General features: G+C 41.7%; 2 protein-coding genes across 3 annotated transcripts in view; both read right to left on the bottom strand.

The window, feature by feature from the left end:
- The window catches only part of esamb (endothelial cell adhesion molecule b), a 52,451-nt gene extending 41,664 nt beyond the window's left edge, over positions 1-10,787 (bottom strand). Inside the window, exons 1-2 of the mRNA XM_061218271.1 lie at positions 10,540-10,787; positions 6,720-7,350 (exon numbers count right to left, since the gene is read on the bottom strand). Of these exons, the coding sequence (XP_061074255.1) occupies positions 6,720-6,786 (67 nt within the window). The 5' untranslated portion in view covers positions 6,787-7,350; positions 10,540-10,787. The remainder of the gene's footprint in view (positions 1-6,719; positions 7,351-10,539) is intronic.
- Positions 10,788-12,389: 1,602 nt separating this feature from the next.
- Positions 12,390-16,651, bottom strand: LOC133108455 (myb/SANT-like DNA-binding domain-containing protein 2). 2 transcript variants are annotated; one of them, XM_061217993.1, is made up of 4 exons: positions 16,203-16,651; positions 15,507-15,870; positions 14,960-15,023; positions 12,390-14,505 (listed from the first exon to the last, which is right to left on the bottom strand). In XM_061217993.1, exons 1-4 carry the CDS (start codon positions 16,644-16,646, stop codon positions 13,677-13,679), a joined length of 1,701 nt encoding a protein of 566 aa, XP_061073977.1. In that variant the 5' UTR covers positions 16,647-16,651; the 3' UTR covers positions 12,390-13,676. The 2 variants fall into 2 exon arrangements, with proteins under 2 accessions (XP_061073977.1, XP_061073978.1); XM_061217994.1 differs by having other exon boundaries at positions 14,960-15,020.
- Positions 16,652-17,440: the final 789 nt, after the last annotated feature.

Raw genomic sequence — 17,440 nt, 5'->3', positions numbered from 1 at the left:
ACACAATTCTCTGTCTACTTTCAGATTCTCCACTTTTCACAATACCACTCAGAAAAAAGGTATGGTCATTCAGAAATGATGCTTGCCTTCTTTTTAAATATTTGATGGCTTACTACATCAGCTCCACTTGGTGTATGACTTCCAAACTTCGAAGACTAAAGACTAGAAGATATTTTGGTCAAGGTCAGCCACAAGAAAAATGTGAAATAACAAATGTCTTCCAAAATTATAAAATGCCTAATTTGGGTCTGGCTAGAAAATGATCAAAGACTGTGGCATATTCAAAGAAGTAGTTGGTAAGGTGGAAAGTTTCTGATGAAACTGAAATGTTATGTCCTTTAAAAGGTATAATAGGCCTACTTAATAGTCTTGGCACGTTTTGATCATTTCAAAGAGAATAAAGGTTCCCCTTTTTTTAAGAGCCACAACGACATTTACACAACGTTCAAGCAATATTGGAGTGGTTGCCTACCACATATTTTTCATGGAATGACCCAAAAGCTTGTAAACACAGCTTGGCTTTCAGGAAGTAACCTTCACAAATAAATATGACCTCTAACGAGCACCTGTGAAGCACCATTTATACACAGCCTTCACCTTTTGGAAGTGTTAGGCCAATATTTTTCTTTACACCAATTAAAGGATTATTCTAATCTTAATGAGATGAGTGGTAAAAAGGCAGCAATAGATTAATCAGAGGTAAAAGGTGTCTAGTTTCCAATCCCTAGGTGTAGGTTGAATTTTTCACTTTAAACTCTTGTTTGATGGACAAGTGCCTTAAAGATCATAGCCTGGAATCAGGGAACATTTCAATGTCAATGCTTCATTAACCGTTGCTGATCACACACTTGGTAAGTACAGCAAACGATTCTGCTAGACTGTGACTGTAAAGGGAAAAAGCAACACCTACATGTATAGTATATCAAAACTTAAAAATAAAAACAGCGATTAACGAAACGTAAACTCTTTATAACAAGATAATATGTACTACTACTATGCGGTGCTACTTATGCAATCTTTATTACGTACGATTCCTGCCTTTTGAAGACCAAAAAATTAAAAGGTTTGAATTTATAACATGAAGTTTTGTACAAGTTGTTTTTCTCGACGCAATTAACTTCCCGAGGTGCGTCAGCAACATTTCCGTCAGATGACGGTTTTTGATTGCTTGAGCGCCGTTTTCACGCTCATTAGACTACCTCGCCTCTCTGTTCGCTTCTGCTGTGGTAACAGGGGCACTGGGCAAATTAAATGGTCTCAACGGCATAGGCGCCTGTCCGCCCTGCCGGTGTGCTCTCGTTTACAGCACTACCTCACAGCGAATTTCTCCCGGGAGGGTGGAAAAAAAGGGAACGCGATATTAGCAGGCGGCTATCGGTGCTACAGGGAAAGAATCACTCTGACAAAGCAAATAAACGGCCGTGGTACAGCCTGCACTAATGAATCTGTAATCAGGAACAAACACCATATCGTGAGCAAAGGGAAATTATGGTCCATGGTGCAATAAATGCCGATTACTTTGTAATAGGACTACAATTTTAAAATTCCGGAATGGCTTTTGTTGATGTAACCAAAATACTTTGCAAAAGACGTGGCAGAACATTCAGTGCGATGCACCACTGTCTTATAAACGGCTTACACTATTAAAAAAAAAAAATAGTTCAGATTGGAAACAATATATTTCCGCAAAACGACAGGTGGGGCACGTTTTCATCGACTTTGCTCAGAAGAATATAGAATATGAATGGAAACGAATCATCTTCTCTTTCCCTTGTAAGCTGCTATAAGATTACACTCTGTCCTTAGGTGTGGTCTACATGCAGGGAATATACGAGTCGTGAACCTGCGAGTAAATAGCCTACATAAGAGATAAGCACACGACGTAAACACCCCTTTGAGAGGAATGACTGGGATGTGTTTTTGGAGCAGGAACTCCCAAAGGCTCAGAGCCCACAACCCACTTAAAGTGCATGCACATTTTCAGTGACCTTTCCTTAAAATATACATTCCCTTGGCTACGTTCAAAAATCATATTACATTTTCAATCACTGCACAACTACATTTAGCCAGTCACCAGTGCAGTATATAGAACAGCAAGAGTGCTCAACTTGACAGGCGGGAATGTCAATAGAAAGTGTGTAATGTAGATTACACATACAGTATACCCACCATTTTTATTTCTAACACACTTCCAGGACCAGGGCAATTTCTGTGTAAGGTATCAGCCCATGTCATGTAGCAGGACATGAAGACACTATCCCTGAATGAATAAGTTGAATACATTTTTAATTACTTAATTTAATGTCTTAAAAATACTACTGAGGTGGAAAAACTACCTCTTTGCCATCTACTGTATCCCTAAAAGAACTTTCATTGTACTCCAGTCAGAGAGTCAGAGAGACAGAGAGAGAGAGAGAGAGAGAGAGAGAGAGGGAGGGAGAGAGCGAGAGAGAGAGAGAGAGAGAGAAAGAAAGAGAGAGAGCTGCCAGCCTTGTTTTAAAGCAAGGACAAGGTACAAAGGCAATTCAGTGGAGTACCACCAGCTTCTGATTTCAACAGCAGGGCAGATTAGCCTGCTCGCTGCTCATATCGCTGCTGTGAGAATGACATCTCTGACATTTACTTTTATTTATTTATCTTTAATAACTACACGGAAACCATCAAAGAATATCTGCAGTGTTGTCAGTCAAAACACAATCACACACAAGCACACACGTGCGCGCGCGCACACACACACATAGAACCACTCAGATAAGAAACTGGTCCGCGATATACTACTTTATCGAATAATTTTAGATAAGCTAAGAAAGCTGTAAATTTCATGTGCTGCAATCTCAGTGTCCTCCCTGTTGAATTCAGAGGACGGGGGGGGAGGCAGTGCAATGGATGTTAAGGTACTGCAAAGGAAACAAATAAATGGGAAAAAAATTGTTCAGGAGAAAATATATTGAAAACTCAAGTGTAGGTCACGCTCTACTTGGCATGAGGACTGCTGAGCAGATGAGGGACGAGATACAATGGTGGCAGACATAAATTGAACATGCTATACGCATCATACTACATGAGTATCTTGGAATAATTCACGCCATCTTTGCCCTCGGGTCCGTCTCCTACACCTGCGAACCACAGCAGACCTGCACCTGGTACCGTGTGGGGAGTGTAAGCATGTCTGACTGGAATGGAATGAGAGAGGCACTGCCAAACTGGCCTCATCCATCACCAGAATTTCTCATATAAACTCGCTGCATAAACAATTCAACAAATAACCTGCATGTGAACTCAGGACCTCCAGAGAATTTACTTCTGCTCCGTGTTTATACTGTGTGACACGTTTTAGGCTGCTGCCAGTGCTCCAAGATGTTAATCTGGTTTTTAGTATGTTAGAAGATCGCATGAAGTGCGTGTGCATCTGTGTGTGTGCGTTTGTGCAAGTGGGTGTTCGCACGTTTCCACAGGTGTGTGCATGTATGTGTGATCTGTGTGCATTTACATGTTCTTCGTGTTTGTGTATGTTCATGCGTCTGTGTATGCGTATGTGTGGTTTACCTATGTGCTTGTGTGTGTTATATTGCACATACCCACAATGTGCTTTAGTGCTGCACACACAGGTTTCCGCCACATTCCAAAGAAGAGTTGGCAACCTGTTCTGTGAGCAGACAAAATGGCCGCTCTCTCTCCAGCATCAGACACACAAAAAATGCCTTTCTCCATGAGGCCTGATGGGAACAGCTCCATTCTCACTGCAAACCTCGACAAGATATCCCAGTTTGAAATATGGATGGATTGCTCAGTCAAATTACACTTTACTGCATCTCGTGTACGCCTGTTTATCAGACTGAACAAAGACACTTTCCCGGAGTTCACACGGAGGAACGGCGTATACGAGCACCTCTTTGATAGGTTTGACTGTATCTGCCAATCAGTGCCCAGACTAGCTGTGGATCATTGTGGCTACGCACCGTTTGATAGGTTTGACTGTATCTGCCAATCAGTGCTCATCTGGGTACAACTTTTTCCGTCTTAGCTATTCTGAGATAATGAGTCATCTTTGACAGGATTGTATGCTCATACTTGGAAACATAGTTATCCCTACTGTAAACGTGTGAATCCGAGGCTTAACAGGTGCCTTACATGAAGCTGTAGGGCCAGTCTCTGAAATTCATAAACTGAAAGAATGCTTTGATATCACATACCAAGTATTCTCAAATTACACTTTTCAGAGCTACTGTGTAAATGAAGCAGTTGATCAACTAAAATATTTCCCTGAAGTTTCAAAGCAACCCTTACTTACTTCCAGCAACCCAAAAAGATTTATTTCAAAATCGAAATATACACTAAATGATGTTTAGACAACAATGAATAGCTACTTTTGCATAAAAAAACTCACAATTTGCACTTCTAGTTGCATTTTTGGATACTTTTATTTGAAATCTGTTTGTAAATTATACTTCATGTATTTTATATATATATATATATATATATATATATATATATATATATATATATATATATATATTAAAATATTGAATTTATTCATGTAACTTTGATTGAAAGTATTTGGGTAAATGCACAGCGTGAATAGCTTAAATAGAATAAAGCCGTTTTGATTGGTGTGTGGTTGGTGGGACTATATTTGTTCTGATATAGCCCTGTACGACAGGGCTTTATTTCCACCTCTGTAACCACACCTACTATGGTAGTGAACCTATTGCATAGGCCAAGTGAAATGATTCTGGAGAAGAAAACCTCATTTCTTTCTTTTGGGTGTTCATAAGCTGTACAGCCAGGCAGCTTCCGCTTGATAAACAAAATCACATACCATGATCATGTGGATGATCTGCGCACTCTGCAGAGACTGTGGTGCATGACAATCCCACGAGACAAGCAGTTTCTGAGATACTCAAACCACCCTGTCTGGCAACAACAATCATTCCACGGTCAAAGTCACTTAGATCACATTTCTTCCCCATTCTGACATTTGGTCTGAACAAAAGCTGAAACTCTTGAGCACGCGTGCATGCTTGTATGCATTTAGTTGCTGCCACATGATTGACTTACTAAATATTTGCACTAACAAGCTGGTGTACAAGTCTACCTAATAAAGTGCTCATTGAGTGTATATGCATGTGTTAACAAAAATGTTGAAAATTTAAATTGCATGATGATACTACATATCTGATAAAGGTGTCAAAATACAGTGCCCTCAATAATATTTGGGACAAAGACCCATGATTTATTTGCCTCTGTACTCCACCATTTGAGATGTGTAATTTAAAAAAATCACACTTGCTTAAAGTGCATATTGTCACTTTAAGCACATTTTAATAATAGGAAATTACAGCAGTGTTTAAACAGTCTCCCCATTTCAGGGCACCATAAAGTTTGGCACACAGCAGTGCTAAGTAAATGAAAGTAGTCATGTTCAATATTTTGTTGCATATCCGTTGTAAATTATGCTGATACAGTATGGAACACATTTGTTGGCTATATGGCTTCGCATCATCAAGGATACAAGGTATCAAATGAGCCTCAATCCACCATGCTGCTGCCAGATATGTAGTAGATTAGAAAACAATGGTTTCATTTGCCACAGGAAATAAAAAGGGAAGCTCAGAATTATGGAGTTGTTCTGTTAAGCAGTCTTATGAACTGATTTTGTTGAATAACATTTAGGTGACTGCAGTATCATTGCTCTGGTTCCTTCGGTTTTACAGGAAACAGCCCCTCCACTGCTCTTGAGAGAGTATCTGAAAGGTCATTGTTGGCATTGATTAATGTTAAATTCCTCACTGCTGGAACAGTGTTGAGATGCACTCTGAGAATTCTCAGAATGGGCACTGAGCTATAACTTTGGATTTATATTCTAATTCCACGCAGGCACATATGTAAACACCCCATGATTGAGTGGTCCTTAGATTAGCAACTTTGATAGATTGTGTGCATCAGTGCCTGCCCAAAGGAAATATGTATGGGAATAAAGAAAGCTATGTGAAACTCATATATTATTGTATTTCAGTCTGTTATTATATTACTACATGGGCGTATTTACTTCTCCTCAAGTTAAGGAATTATGTACATGTCAGAAATAAATAGAAAATTCATCAAAGAAAGAGTAGTCTAAAATAAGTAATTTCAGAATTTGCCTGTCGCTTTCCCCAGAATACAGTTTTTCTAGAATCAAATCGGTATACACGACCTCAAGTGTAACCTGTAAACACAATCAAGCCACACACATCAGTTTTAACAAAACCTTGTTACCTCCACAATTCTAGTGCAATTAGTTTGAGAAAACAATCCGTTCCATTGACGACACACACACAGCGTATTATTGAAGCCTTTCATGGGAAATACACCGTAGCTCATTTCACATCCAGGAAAGAACAGGTGTTATGCTCAAATCCAGCCGAAAATCCGCTCTCAGTAATCTTTTGCAACTTTAACATTTCCGTTGCCTCGTGGGATAAAGTTAAGTATTTTTAACCAGGGGAATACCCCCCTCGCTTTCTCACTCACCGATTCCCCCACAACATTCATGAAGATATCTAAATAAAGGAGCTATTGTGTTTCGTCAGCGGTGATTTTTAATACTGGGTTAGATTAACAGAAAAGAAGTACAGCTCACGTAGCCACAGTGCACTTGCCAAAAACGGCTTGAGATAAAATCACTGAGCGTCCTTCATCTACAATACCTTCCCAACAGTAATAATCGCACCACCTACCTGTAAAAGCCCAAATCAGCATCAATGACAGCAAGGCGCTAAGTTTCCAAGAAGTCAGCATCTCCATCGCCCGACATGCAGTCTGTTCTCTCGCCCGACCGGCTGACTCAGAAGTACAATCGTCCAACACAATTCCGTTATTTCCACGCGATTGTCCTTTCGCCAGGTGCAATCTCACAAGTCAGTCCCAAAAGACAAAACTCTGAAGAAAATACGTAAGAAGAAAACGGAAATGTGGACGAATATAATTGGGTTGTGTAATCGTCTCCGGTTTGGTGCCGACGCGCAACTGTGAGCTGACATTTGCACAGCGCACGATACGGTTGTCCCGATGAACACGCTTAGGCAAAGAGGCGCGATGTTCTGCTTGTTCTGGAGTTTTTATGTCCCTCTGTTTCTGTCGCTTCCAGATTTTGTAGCACTTCATCCCACAAAAGCATAACTGTGCCAAGACTAAACATCGCTGAATGTTCCGGCTGCGCGACGGTGGAGTAGACGCCCTTCCCCCTGCACCTGTGAGCAGAAGCTACGACCGCTGTGACCGTAGGCACGCCCACAGTTTCGACAGGTGTTCCGGGCTGTCGGTGTTCCGGGCTCCTTCCTCAGCGCAGCGGGTTGTTGCAGATTCGGGCTTTGGAAACAATATAAACACAATGTAAACTTTTCTGGCAGGGAAACAGAAGGGAACACCATACCGTTCAACGCAAATGCAATTATACTTTATTTGCCGGTAGGCTACTTCTAGATAAATTGATGTAGGCTATAGCCTACACGGTACAATATGTTCAGGGGCTGATCATGCACAATGAATAGGCTAACCTGCGTCATTTGCTAAACTGAACAATAAGAAACTGCATTACGCTACTAGAGAGAGTGTAGCCAGCTAAGCAGTCATTCCTTACCACTTTGAAAGATTCAGATAGCCTTATCTAGACATTATGACCTTATCTATAGTTTATGGAACATTTTGTAAGGTTTACCAAGGAAAAAATGCACATGACATGAATTGTCCTGCCCACACCAGGATGTGAAATAATATTGCTCATTATAGACACTATGGTTGCCTGTCAGTAGTCCTGTGGCTCCATGTACTGTACTGTACCAACAGTGTGGCGTGTTGAGCACACCCAGGCAGAGGTGAATACATCTCTAACTCCAATTTACGTCTGACCAGTTGCCATAGAAACACATCTGAAGTTAATACAGCAAATCTGCTCAATTACTGGTGGTGGATGAGCTTGCTCAAGTCTCAGTTCGTAATCCTGAATTTTCGAAATGAGAGGGCATGGAAAGTGATTGCTTTAGAGATTTAGAGATATGGAAACTTGCTGCAAGTAAAGATAGCAAAAGAGCTCTCAGCAAGGAATAGCATCATATTTAAAATGTCAGCGAAAGAAATAACATTCGAGCAAAATAATAAATGATTCATATTTGAGTCTAGACTTGTACCTGGATTTTAAAAAAAGGTTATTAAGCCCATAAAACATTTACAACAAGTCCAATTTCTCATCTCTGATGTACTACACACACACATACACACTCATTGGCCACTTTATTAGGTACATCTATCTTAATACCAGGCATAATTCTCATTTACCTCCAGACCAGTCTGAAGTTTTCTGAGTTGGATTCTCAGCAGCATTGATTCACAGTTCAAGGTTCTGGAAACATTCCTTAGTGATTTCGGTCCATGCGGACTTGACAGCATCACACAGCTCTTACAGATATTTCGGCAACACATATTTATACTGCAAACTTCCCTTTCCACCTCATCGCAAAGGTGCTCTATTGGACAGAGTTCTGGGAAGTGTGCAGGCCACTGGTGTAAACCAATGTCAATGTCACCTTGGAACCAGCTTGAGGTTATGTACGCTTTGTGACAGGCACGTTATCCTGCTGGAAGTACCTGTTTGTGAATTGTAGACCGTGGTCATGAAGGGATGCACATGGTCAGCAGTAATGTTTAGGTATGCTGTGGTATTCAAATGCTGCTCAACTGGTGTTAAGGGTCCTTATGTGTGCCAAGAAAATATTCCTGACATCATTACACGACCACCAGCCTGTACCTTTGACATAAGGCTGGATGGATCCATGGATTCTTGCTGTTGCCAAATCCTGACCCAACCATCTGCACGAATGTGCACGAATCAAGATTCGTCAGACTAGGTGACTTTATTTTATTTCTTTCAATCATCCAGTTTTTGTGATCATGTGGTGCCCACTGTACCCTCATCTTAGCCGACAGGAGTGGAACTCATTGTTGCCCGTCTGGTTCAATGGCCAACACATTGTGCATCCCCTTGGCACACTACTGTTGTATACAGCTGTTATTTGAACATGTCCGGCCTTTCTTTTAGCTTGAACAAGCGCGCTCTAACTATCTAACTTTTTGCCCACAGAACTGCTGCTCACTGGATGTTCTCTTTATCACTCCATTCTCTGTGAACTCTAGAGCAGGGACAGGCAATTCCAGTCCTGGAGGGTGTATGCCAACACGTGTTCACTCCGAAAATAGATCACAGTAAATGTTCCATTATAGGGACACAGGAAGTGTCTTTGGCTGTCATTCATGTGCTTATCAAGATACGCATACAGTTAAAATGTCAGATGGCGTAAAAGTTAGGGCTAATTAAGTAATTAAGGACAGAAGTTGGCATAAAAAACAGAAAAAGATATGGCCTGTGTTGCTCTCGAAACTGTACTGAGTGAATATCCCAGGAGGGCAAGCTGTTTCTGAGATGCTGGAACCATGTCTGGCACCAACAATCATACCATATCAATCAATCAACCAAAGTTGCTTAGATGTCTTGTCCATTTGTAGTGTTTGGTCAAAAAACAACCTATGCACCATGCGTGTGCTCTGAGCCCGATGCCCTGTAGGAGGAGCAGGCTTCAACGGGTGTACCTATACCTCATGAAGTTGCCACGGTGTGTGTGTGTGTGTATGTGTGTGTGTTTTTTTTGTATAGACAAATTAATTGGCCTATATATATTTTTTAAAACGTTTTTACAACTGATGTCATGTTCTTGTTTTGTTTTTTCTCACACACTCATTTTCAGGCTACGTAAAAAAAAGCTATAGCTTGGTCTAGATATACATGAATTCAAATTCAGATTCACTAATAAATGATATAGGATGATAAGATAAACCAATATTACACCATGTTATATTATTGTAAGTTTAGACAGAAATAATCTTCTTGGTAACCTGGAAATCTGGCTTGATTCATAAATGTTATGTCTGTTGAAATATTAATGCCTTCCAGTACTGCAGGCTAGATTCTAATGGATTTAATGCAAGATATGTAAGGCAAAGCAGGTTGCCCTAGCATTAACTTTTCACTTTAGTTAGCATGGCAACAGGGCAGACTGCTCTCCCCTCTCCACTAAACTACACGATCATAAGAGTGGGATTTGTGATGCCTAAACAGGAACTTAATTATTGAAGGGTAAACATGAATATTTGAACCTTCTATGTAGTAGCTAGTACTGGTTTTCAGTTGTTTTGCTACCCTCCAAATACTGAACACATCAGTCGTGGGCTACATACAAATTAATTGGCTTCCTTTTCGTGATGTCATCTTAAATTTCAGAAAAACAAAGTAGTATGACATTTGGGGAGTGATAAATGTGGCATGTCTCTGCTTCTTGAAGGCATTCGATATGAAACATATAATGACGCAAGCAACATGTAGCCAAATTCTGCACGCGGCCTCTTCAGAATCTAATCTGATAGCAACAGGTGTTTCCTATTTATTTATTTTAAACACGATTTCAAATTTTCAGCAGTATTTTAAATTCTATTTAAGTAAGATCTTACCTTTTCTTCAAAGCTTGCTGATAAATTAGCCATGCATTTTTACAGATACACACCAGTTAGATTTCGCTGGGAGGACTGGCTTGCAGAGGGAATTAGATGCTGGTGGCGTTTTTTTGAATTATTAATTACTCCCAGCAGTTGAAAATAAGGCTCCTCGTGCTGCGAGCGATCGACACTCTTCTCCATCAGCGCTCTTTTACACCCTTCTTTACGCTTTCTGGAGAACTCTCCCAAAACCTAGGGTAGGCTATGCGTTTAATTATGTGCATATTGTAGGCTATAACAAGCTCCAGATAACTCAATCCATTCAAACATTTCATAGTGGCTCCAGCAGCAACATCTACGGCCTGCTAAGTGTGTTAAAAAAACTCTAGAATGACATGCGCGGTCAATTATTAAACTGCACTGTGGCGCAACTTGCGTTGGTTCCAGATAGACAGATGACACACTCGGGGGAAAAAAACGACAAACTATGGAAGTCACTGAGGGCTTGATAATGAAAAAAAACGTGAATACGAGACATAATGTTGTAATGTGTACACCCACAACCGCTTCGTTAATGTGGGATATTTAAATATACATCTATATTACTTTTAACAAAGTGAAATTATCTATTATTATTAAAAACGCATGCGTCGATGTAAATGTGGCTTAATTAATATCAACCAGGCCCTTTAAAAGTTTCAAACGCATTCAAATATTTTGGTTTCGAAGACACCGAAAAAAAATCTACCACTTTATGATTTGATACTGCTACCTAGTGGCGAAAAGTCGTAAATGCATCACTACGTAATAAATTATTTATCCAAAGAACCCATAACGTGATGAAAATTTTCTTTGGAAGTTTTACAAACACAAAAACAATAGACAGGTTGTCGCCATTGGTTTCTCCTCTTTAACCCCTTAAGTATCACCAGTTTTCTTAACACAAGTTTGAAAATACCATCGCGCCAAGTTTGAATAGTCATACCATCTTGAACCCTTTGCCCCCTGGGCTAGAGAGACAAGAGATTCCTTGGAAGTCCTATATTTAGATGTAGGCATCACAAATTGGTTGTAAAACGTCAACCTTTTTGCCCATAAAATGTAGCAGTTTTTGCTGAAGTGTAACAATCTTAGCATGCGTATTGAAAATACTACCACTTTGTTACGCAGGCAAAAAAAGCTGTGTTGTTTTATGAAAGCCTAACAAACTATACACTGTTGGAAACGTAATGTCATTAGCTAAAATGCTTCTCTGTCGTTACTTTAATACCATGCCACTAACAGGTTCAAGGTTCAGCTGAACTTATACAGTATTTTTTGCCCACGGATGGGGATCACACATTTACTGTGCAACAGGATTACCGATATTAGTCAAAGAAGTTCATATCTGGGCTCTTCTTGTTCCAAAGAGCCTATTCAAATGTAGGTAATAGCATTCATATGTACAAGTACTTTTGTAGAAGTATGTAGCAGCAAAATGGACAACAATGATCATTCTTCCAGAGACTCCAGACATTCTATCGACATTTCTCAGAGTTGGCACAGTTTTAGAATTGCATTATTATTATGCATTTGAATTGCTGGATCCTTGCCATGAAAATGGATTTCCAAAATGTAGAGAAGACTAGGTCCCCCACAACACTTAAAAGAGGTTATACAGATAGAACCGTGAGTTTTAACGCTTTCAAAAGGGATATCCTGTTACCACTGTGATTGAAAATTGCACTGTTAAAAACTGAATGAATGCAAAAAAAACTCAGCCACAAAGGGAATTTCCACACTGTAGGGTGATGTGAATGACAGGTGATTGTCCACTTGTGCATTTATTTTGTTTAACCAACAATATAAAACATACCACAATATGATCAATAAACCATAACAATATTTTTTGTGTCCACATATATTTAAACAATTGAAAATGCTAGAATGATTCAAGACAATATATATGATCTTAAATAAACATATCTTTAAAAGCAGATTTATACTGACATTGAATTATACATATAAATTGATACAAAATTGACTATTATAACTCCCACTTCCTGATTCCTTCTCCATCTTATCGTATCTTACTAGGGCAAACTGATCAACAGACAGACTTGGGCCAAATACATAATTGCTTTGGATCAAAATAGTTTTCTACGCTTTACTGAGCGTAGTCCGGTAGTAGTCGTAGTCTGGTGTATTTAAACCTATTAAATACTCTCAAAGTGCAAACCCCACCTTCTGGCCCTCTTGGTTGGCTCAATTGCACAAGGCAAGATCAGTCAAGCCCTGGTGTAGCCACGACAAGATCCACACAACTGTTGGGCCCTTGAGCAAGGCCCTTAACCCTACATTGCTCCAGGGGGGATTGTCCCCTGCTTAGTCTAATCAACTGTAAGTTGCTTTGGATAAAAGAATGAACTAATTATTTTTGGGCCATTCCATGCCAACTCCAGGAGGTTGCACCACAGCACCTCTTGGATTTTTCTCTTTCTGTGTGTTCGTCGATAATTATGAGATATCGAATTCCTGAGAACTGGAGCTTTTGTTTAACTGCTAGAGCCATTTAATGTTTGAAAGACATGTATCCAATTTTGTTTTGGAGATATTTGACCCTAAAGATGCCCTTTTTTTTTCACAAGGGACCCATTTTGGGTCATATCTCCAAAAGTAAACATACTTTTAGTGTCATCTTATTTGTAAATGAGTCACCTGAGAGCACTTTCCCACCGTGTAAATAAACATGTTCCTGGAAACCAGAGTCAGAAATTTCACCCAACCCTCTACTTTGGACATGTTCAAGTTACATCCTTAATCACCCTTTCTAGAAATAATTACCTTTGTTACTAAGTGTGTTTTGTTTATAGAACACTTCCAACTATCCTAACACAAAGGTGTGGACCTCTAAATGTGAGATTTTCTGCCACAACGTGTTTTTCATTGCGAAAATTAAATGGAGTATGAAGCTCAAGTTTTCAGGAATTCTATACCTCATAAGTATCTACCAACATACAGAAAAAAATACAAGAGATACTGTGGTGTAACCTCCTGAAGTTAGCTTGGAATGACACAATTATTATTATTAGACAAAGCAGAAGGTTAAGGTGTCTGTACTGTAAGTGCATCCTCAGGCCTCTCTCTCTCTCTCTCTCCGTGAGCGGGAGTTGTCACACATCCTCTTTCCTGTTAAATGTTAGGGGGTAACCGACAGCCATTTCCAAACACTCCACCAGCGACCCGGCGGACAGGAAGTCCAGCTCCACCTCAATGAATTTGACGTAAACATTGGGCCCCCGCTCCCGGCTCTCCTGCAGGAAGCGGGAGACGGGCGAGAGCTCCCGCCGACCGCGGCGCCCCCCGGGGGCCCTGAAGTGCCGGTGCAGGCACTGCTGCATGGTCCTGCCCTCCGCCACGCCCAGGTAGCGGTACGTCACGCGGGGGGGGTCCTCGTCCGCCTCTCCCCCCGCCTCGGGCTCGCTGGGCTCCGGGGAGGAGCAGCGCTCGCCCGCCGAACCGGAGCGAGCCGGTTCCTCCCCGCACCCGATGGCGTAGAGGCCGTGTGTCCTGGGCACTCCCTCCGGGAGGAGGTACCGCGCCGGGCCCCCTCCGGACCCCAAAGGCCGAGACAGAGACACGGGGACCCAGTCCACCTCCAGGTGCAGCTCCAGGCACCGCGCCTCGCTGATGGTGATGTCCAGGAACTTGTAGAAGACGCTCTTCCAGTTCATCTTCTGCACCTTGGCCATGATGACGCGGCCCTCCAGCCTCTCGGGGTTGAAGTACTCGCGGAGACGCTTGCCCAGGGGCACCTGGGAGCTGATTTCGGCGTGGTGGTAGCGCACCTCCTCGCGCCAGCGCGTGTTGTAGCCCACCGCGAACAGCGCCAGCTTGTTGGAGAGGTGCAGGCGCGAGAAGTCCATCCACGTCTGGAAGGGCTCCCACTTCAACTGCGCCGACTCTAGGATGCGCATCACGTTACGCATCACTTCCTGTCGCCTGCAGAACAATGGGACGAAGGGGGAATGGGTTAGGGCTAGCAAAACAAAAGCAATGAATGAAATCCTGTTTAGCATGGCATGGAAAAATAAACCTTAGATTAACCGCGGATTTTTAAAAACACAACAAAATAAAATTCAGGTCCAAATTCATAAAGTTTAGACCAAGTTGGTACCTGATTTCTGACATCTTTCACTTTAATTCGGAATAAATTCATTTGAAGAAAACACATGCCAAATATGCATTTTATTCAACATATTTTCTGCTCCCAGGTACCCCTGGGCATCTTATGCTTTTCAATCTGTTGTTCAATTGCTAGTTCTAGGCCCCTATTCAGGGAGAAAGAAAATGACTCATAAAAAGGGAACTTGGTGCTTGACTGTTCTTGGGCATGGGCATTTTCTTGAACATGCTATATATTCTAGGGCGGATTATGGGTGGCGTAAGCACTCACTGGGTGCTATCTGAAGAGACTTGGCTTAGCTCTTGGGCTGGCTTCTTCAAAGGCAGGATTTCTGCTGGGGAACAAAAAGCGCTTTTAGACAACAAGGACAGTACATGTTCTCAGAGACCACAGGGGAATCAAAAACACACCTCCAACCCAAAATCACAGCCTGTTTCATTAATAAGTTGCAGAATCAAATGTTTCATTACTGACGGGGACAGAAAAAAAACTCACAGCCAAAGTGAGACTTAAATGTGTAATTAAAAGTAGTAACATCTACAAAGATTCACTAATGGATCATTTTAATGAAAAATACATATATTATACACCTATACCATGTAAACAGTTTAGAGTCCAGTATAATTCAGAATACAATTTTTCCTCATTAATAATATGAGCTTGGTTGTTAGAAAGCTCTAACAGCACAAATCCCTACACGACCAAATCATTATTTCCCCTAAATCTCTAGTGAATCTTTTCTGTACAGCACAGCAGGGCGCAGCAGGCAAATCTAAAAGACCCAGGAGGCAGATTATAAAACCTCATTTCAACTTACTCTTCCTTCTGTCAGCCAATGCGCGTCTTGAATACCCGTTGCCCGATCGGCGCCTCTCGGATTCCTCCGGCTCGTCGTCTGTCCCTGCAGCGCGGGGCTGCTGCACAGAGAGCGAGCCCCACTCGCCTGTCTCCATCTCGGCGAGGTCCCGGTTGCACCATTCCCCCTGGGAGCATTCCTCCATGGTGCTGCCGTCCGACTCCATGTCCTGGTAGTGGCCACTGCTGTTGATGAGGACGGGCTGGCATGGCTGAAAGTCGCAGCCACCCTGACCGAATACTTTCTCCAGCTGCTCCAACGAGTAGCTGCTCTTTCTTTTCCCGACCCCGTGCTCCTTCACCCGGCTGTAGCATCGCCGTAGTGTCTGTCACCGAAGAGAGGAAGCATCGGTAATGTTAACATGATAAATTAGGGTCTGCCTCTTAACAAAAGTTGTAAGAATGGTCATATTCACAATGAAGGAATATTAATAACAAAACTTCGAAAGCATATTAGTAGCAACATTTCTAGATATACCACGCAACGTTTGCTCATTTCATTGACTGGATTGCAACAACTGTATATACGGAATTAAATAAAAAATAAAATAAAATAGGAGGAAAACCAGCAGGCGGATTTACAACGCTAAGTAGCTGTTCACAGATAACTTCCACAGCAACCGAATTTAGCCAATGTAGCGCATAGCTAGCTAGTTACCTTCATCCTTTCCCTGCACTGGGATGGTGTCCTTTCATAGCCCAGCTCAGCTAAGGCTTTGGAGACCCGCTCGTAAACAGCTGGCCCCGGCGCCTTCCCAGTAAACACGGTCCCTGCTACCTCCAGCTGCTGAATCCGTGCTTCGTTCAGTCGCTCATTACCCCATACGGCAATCAAAGCGTTTGTTTCCGACGGAGTCCATGACATACCCCTGCAAGTGGGAAAGCCACTGCTGGAGGCAGCGGCCGACCCACTTCGACCCGCGCTACCAGAACCGGAGACTGTTACATCGAGAGGCGAGAAGCGGCTGGGTGTGGACGGGTTGGAATGATATTGGTTGCTGTCACTGAGGTCAGCAGACTCGGGAGACGAGGCTTCGTTTTTTGGATTCTTCAGCGCCGTGGGAATGTCGGGCGAATGATCAGAGTTACAGGGCGCCGCCATCTTGATTCTGTTGCTAAGGGGAGTAGAAGAGGTTTATGGGAGCTGGCGTTTCTGGGGTTCTCTATCACAGTGCATCCCGGGACAGTATGACCCCAAGCTAGATAACTAGCTCCACTAGCAAGTTATGTGGTTACAGTATGTATTATTTCCTGCCTAACAGACATTTAGCTAATTCAGAACTGTAACGTTAACTGTTTCATAAGAATAACAGTGATAACCTTATAGAATAAACGGGTACGTGTGCTGTTATTGTTAAAATTAAAATTGGGCATTTCAATGACAGTATTTTCCATTGTGAAATTGGTGACCAGTAAGGCTTTTTTTGTTGCAGTTTTTTTGGTTTGGTTTTTGAGTTTTACAATATTGATTAGACCTAATCTTTTTAGGCCTGTTACAGAAATGTGCGCAAACAAGTGAGGAAAAACAGTTAGGCTACCCTCAAATGACTTGATGCAGTGTATCGTAGTCTACGCAGGTTTATAGGCTCCTGGTGACAGCTTTAGAACACATCACTACATTGCACGAGAAAGTCAGCTTAGTGCTGGAAGATAATACCACTGCCTTATATTAATTTACAAAGCAGTGCTAAAGCATGCCATCTTACAGCCTTTCACCTTTTCAGTTTGGATATAAGCATTTCGAAACCCGCATAGTTAGCATACCACTCATACGACATTTAAATGAAACCAGTCTGAAATGTAGTACGAGTAGTATGCATATGCAAGAATATGAAAAAAAAAATCCTTTATTCGTCACTAGGCGGCGATAACATCACCGTAGTCAGCTGTTTCGGG

The sequence above is a fragment of the Conger conger genome, chromosome 13, assembly GCF_963514075.1.
Source record: "Conger conger chromosome 13, fConCon1.1, whole genome shotgun sequence".
In the NCBI taxonomy this organism is placed as follows: domain Eukaryota; kingdom Metazoa; phylum Chordata; class Actinopteri; order Anguilliformes; family Congridae; genus Conger; species Conger conger.
This window is presented reverse-complemented; position numbering and strand designations above follow the sequence as displayed.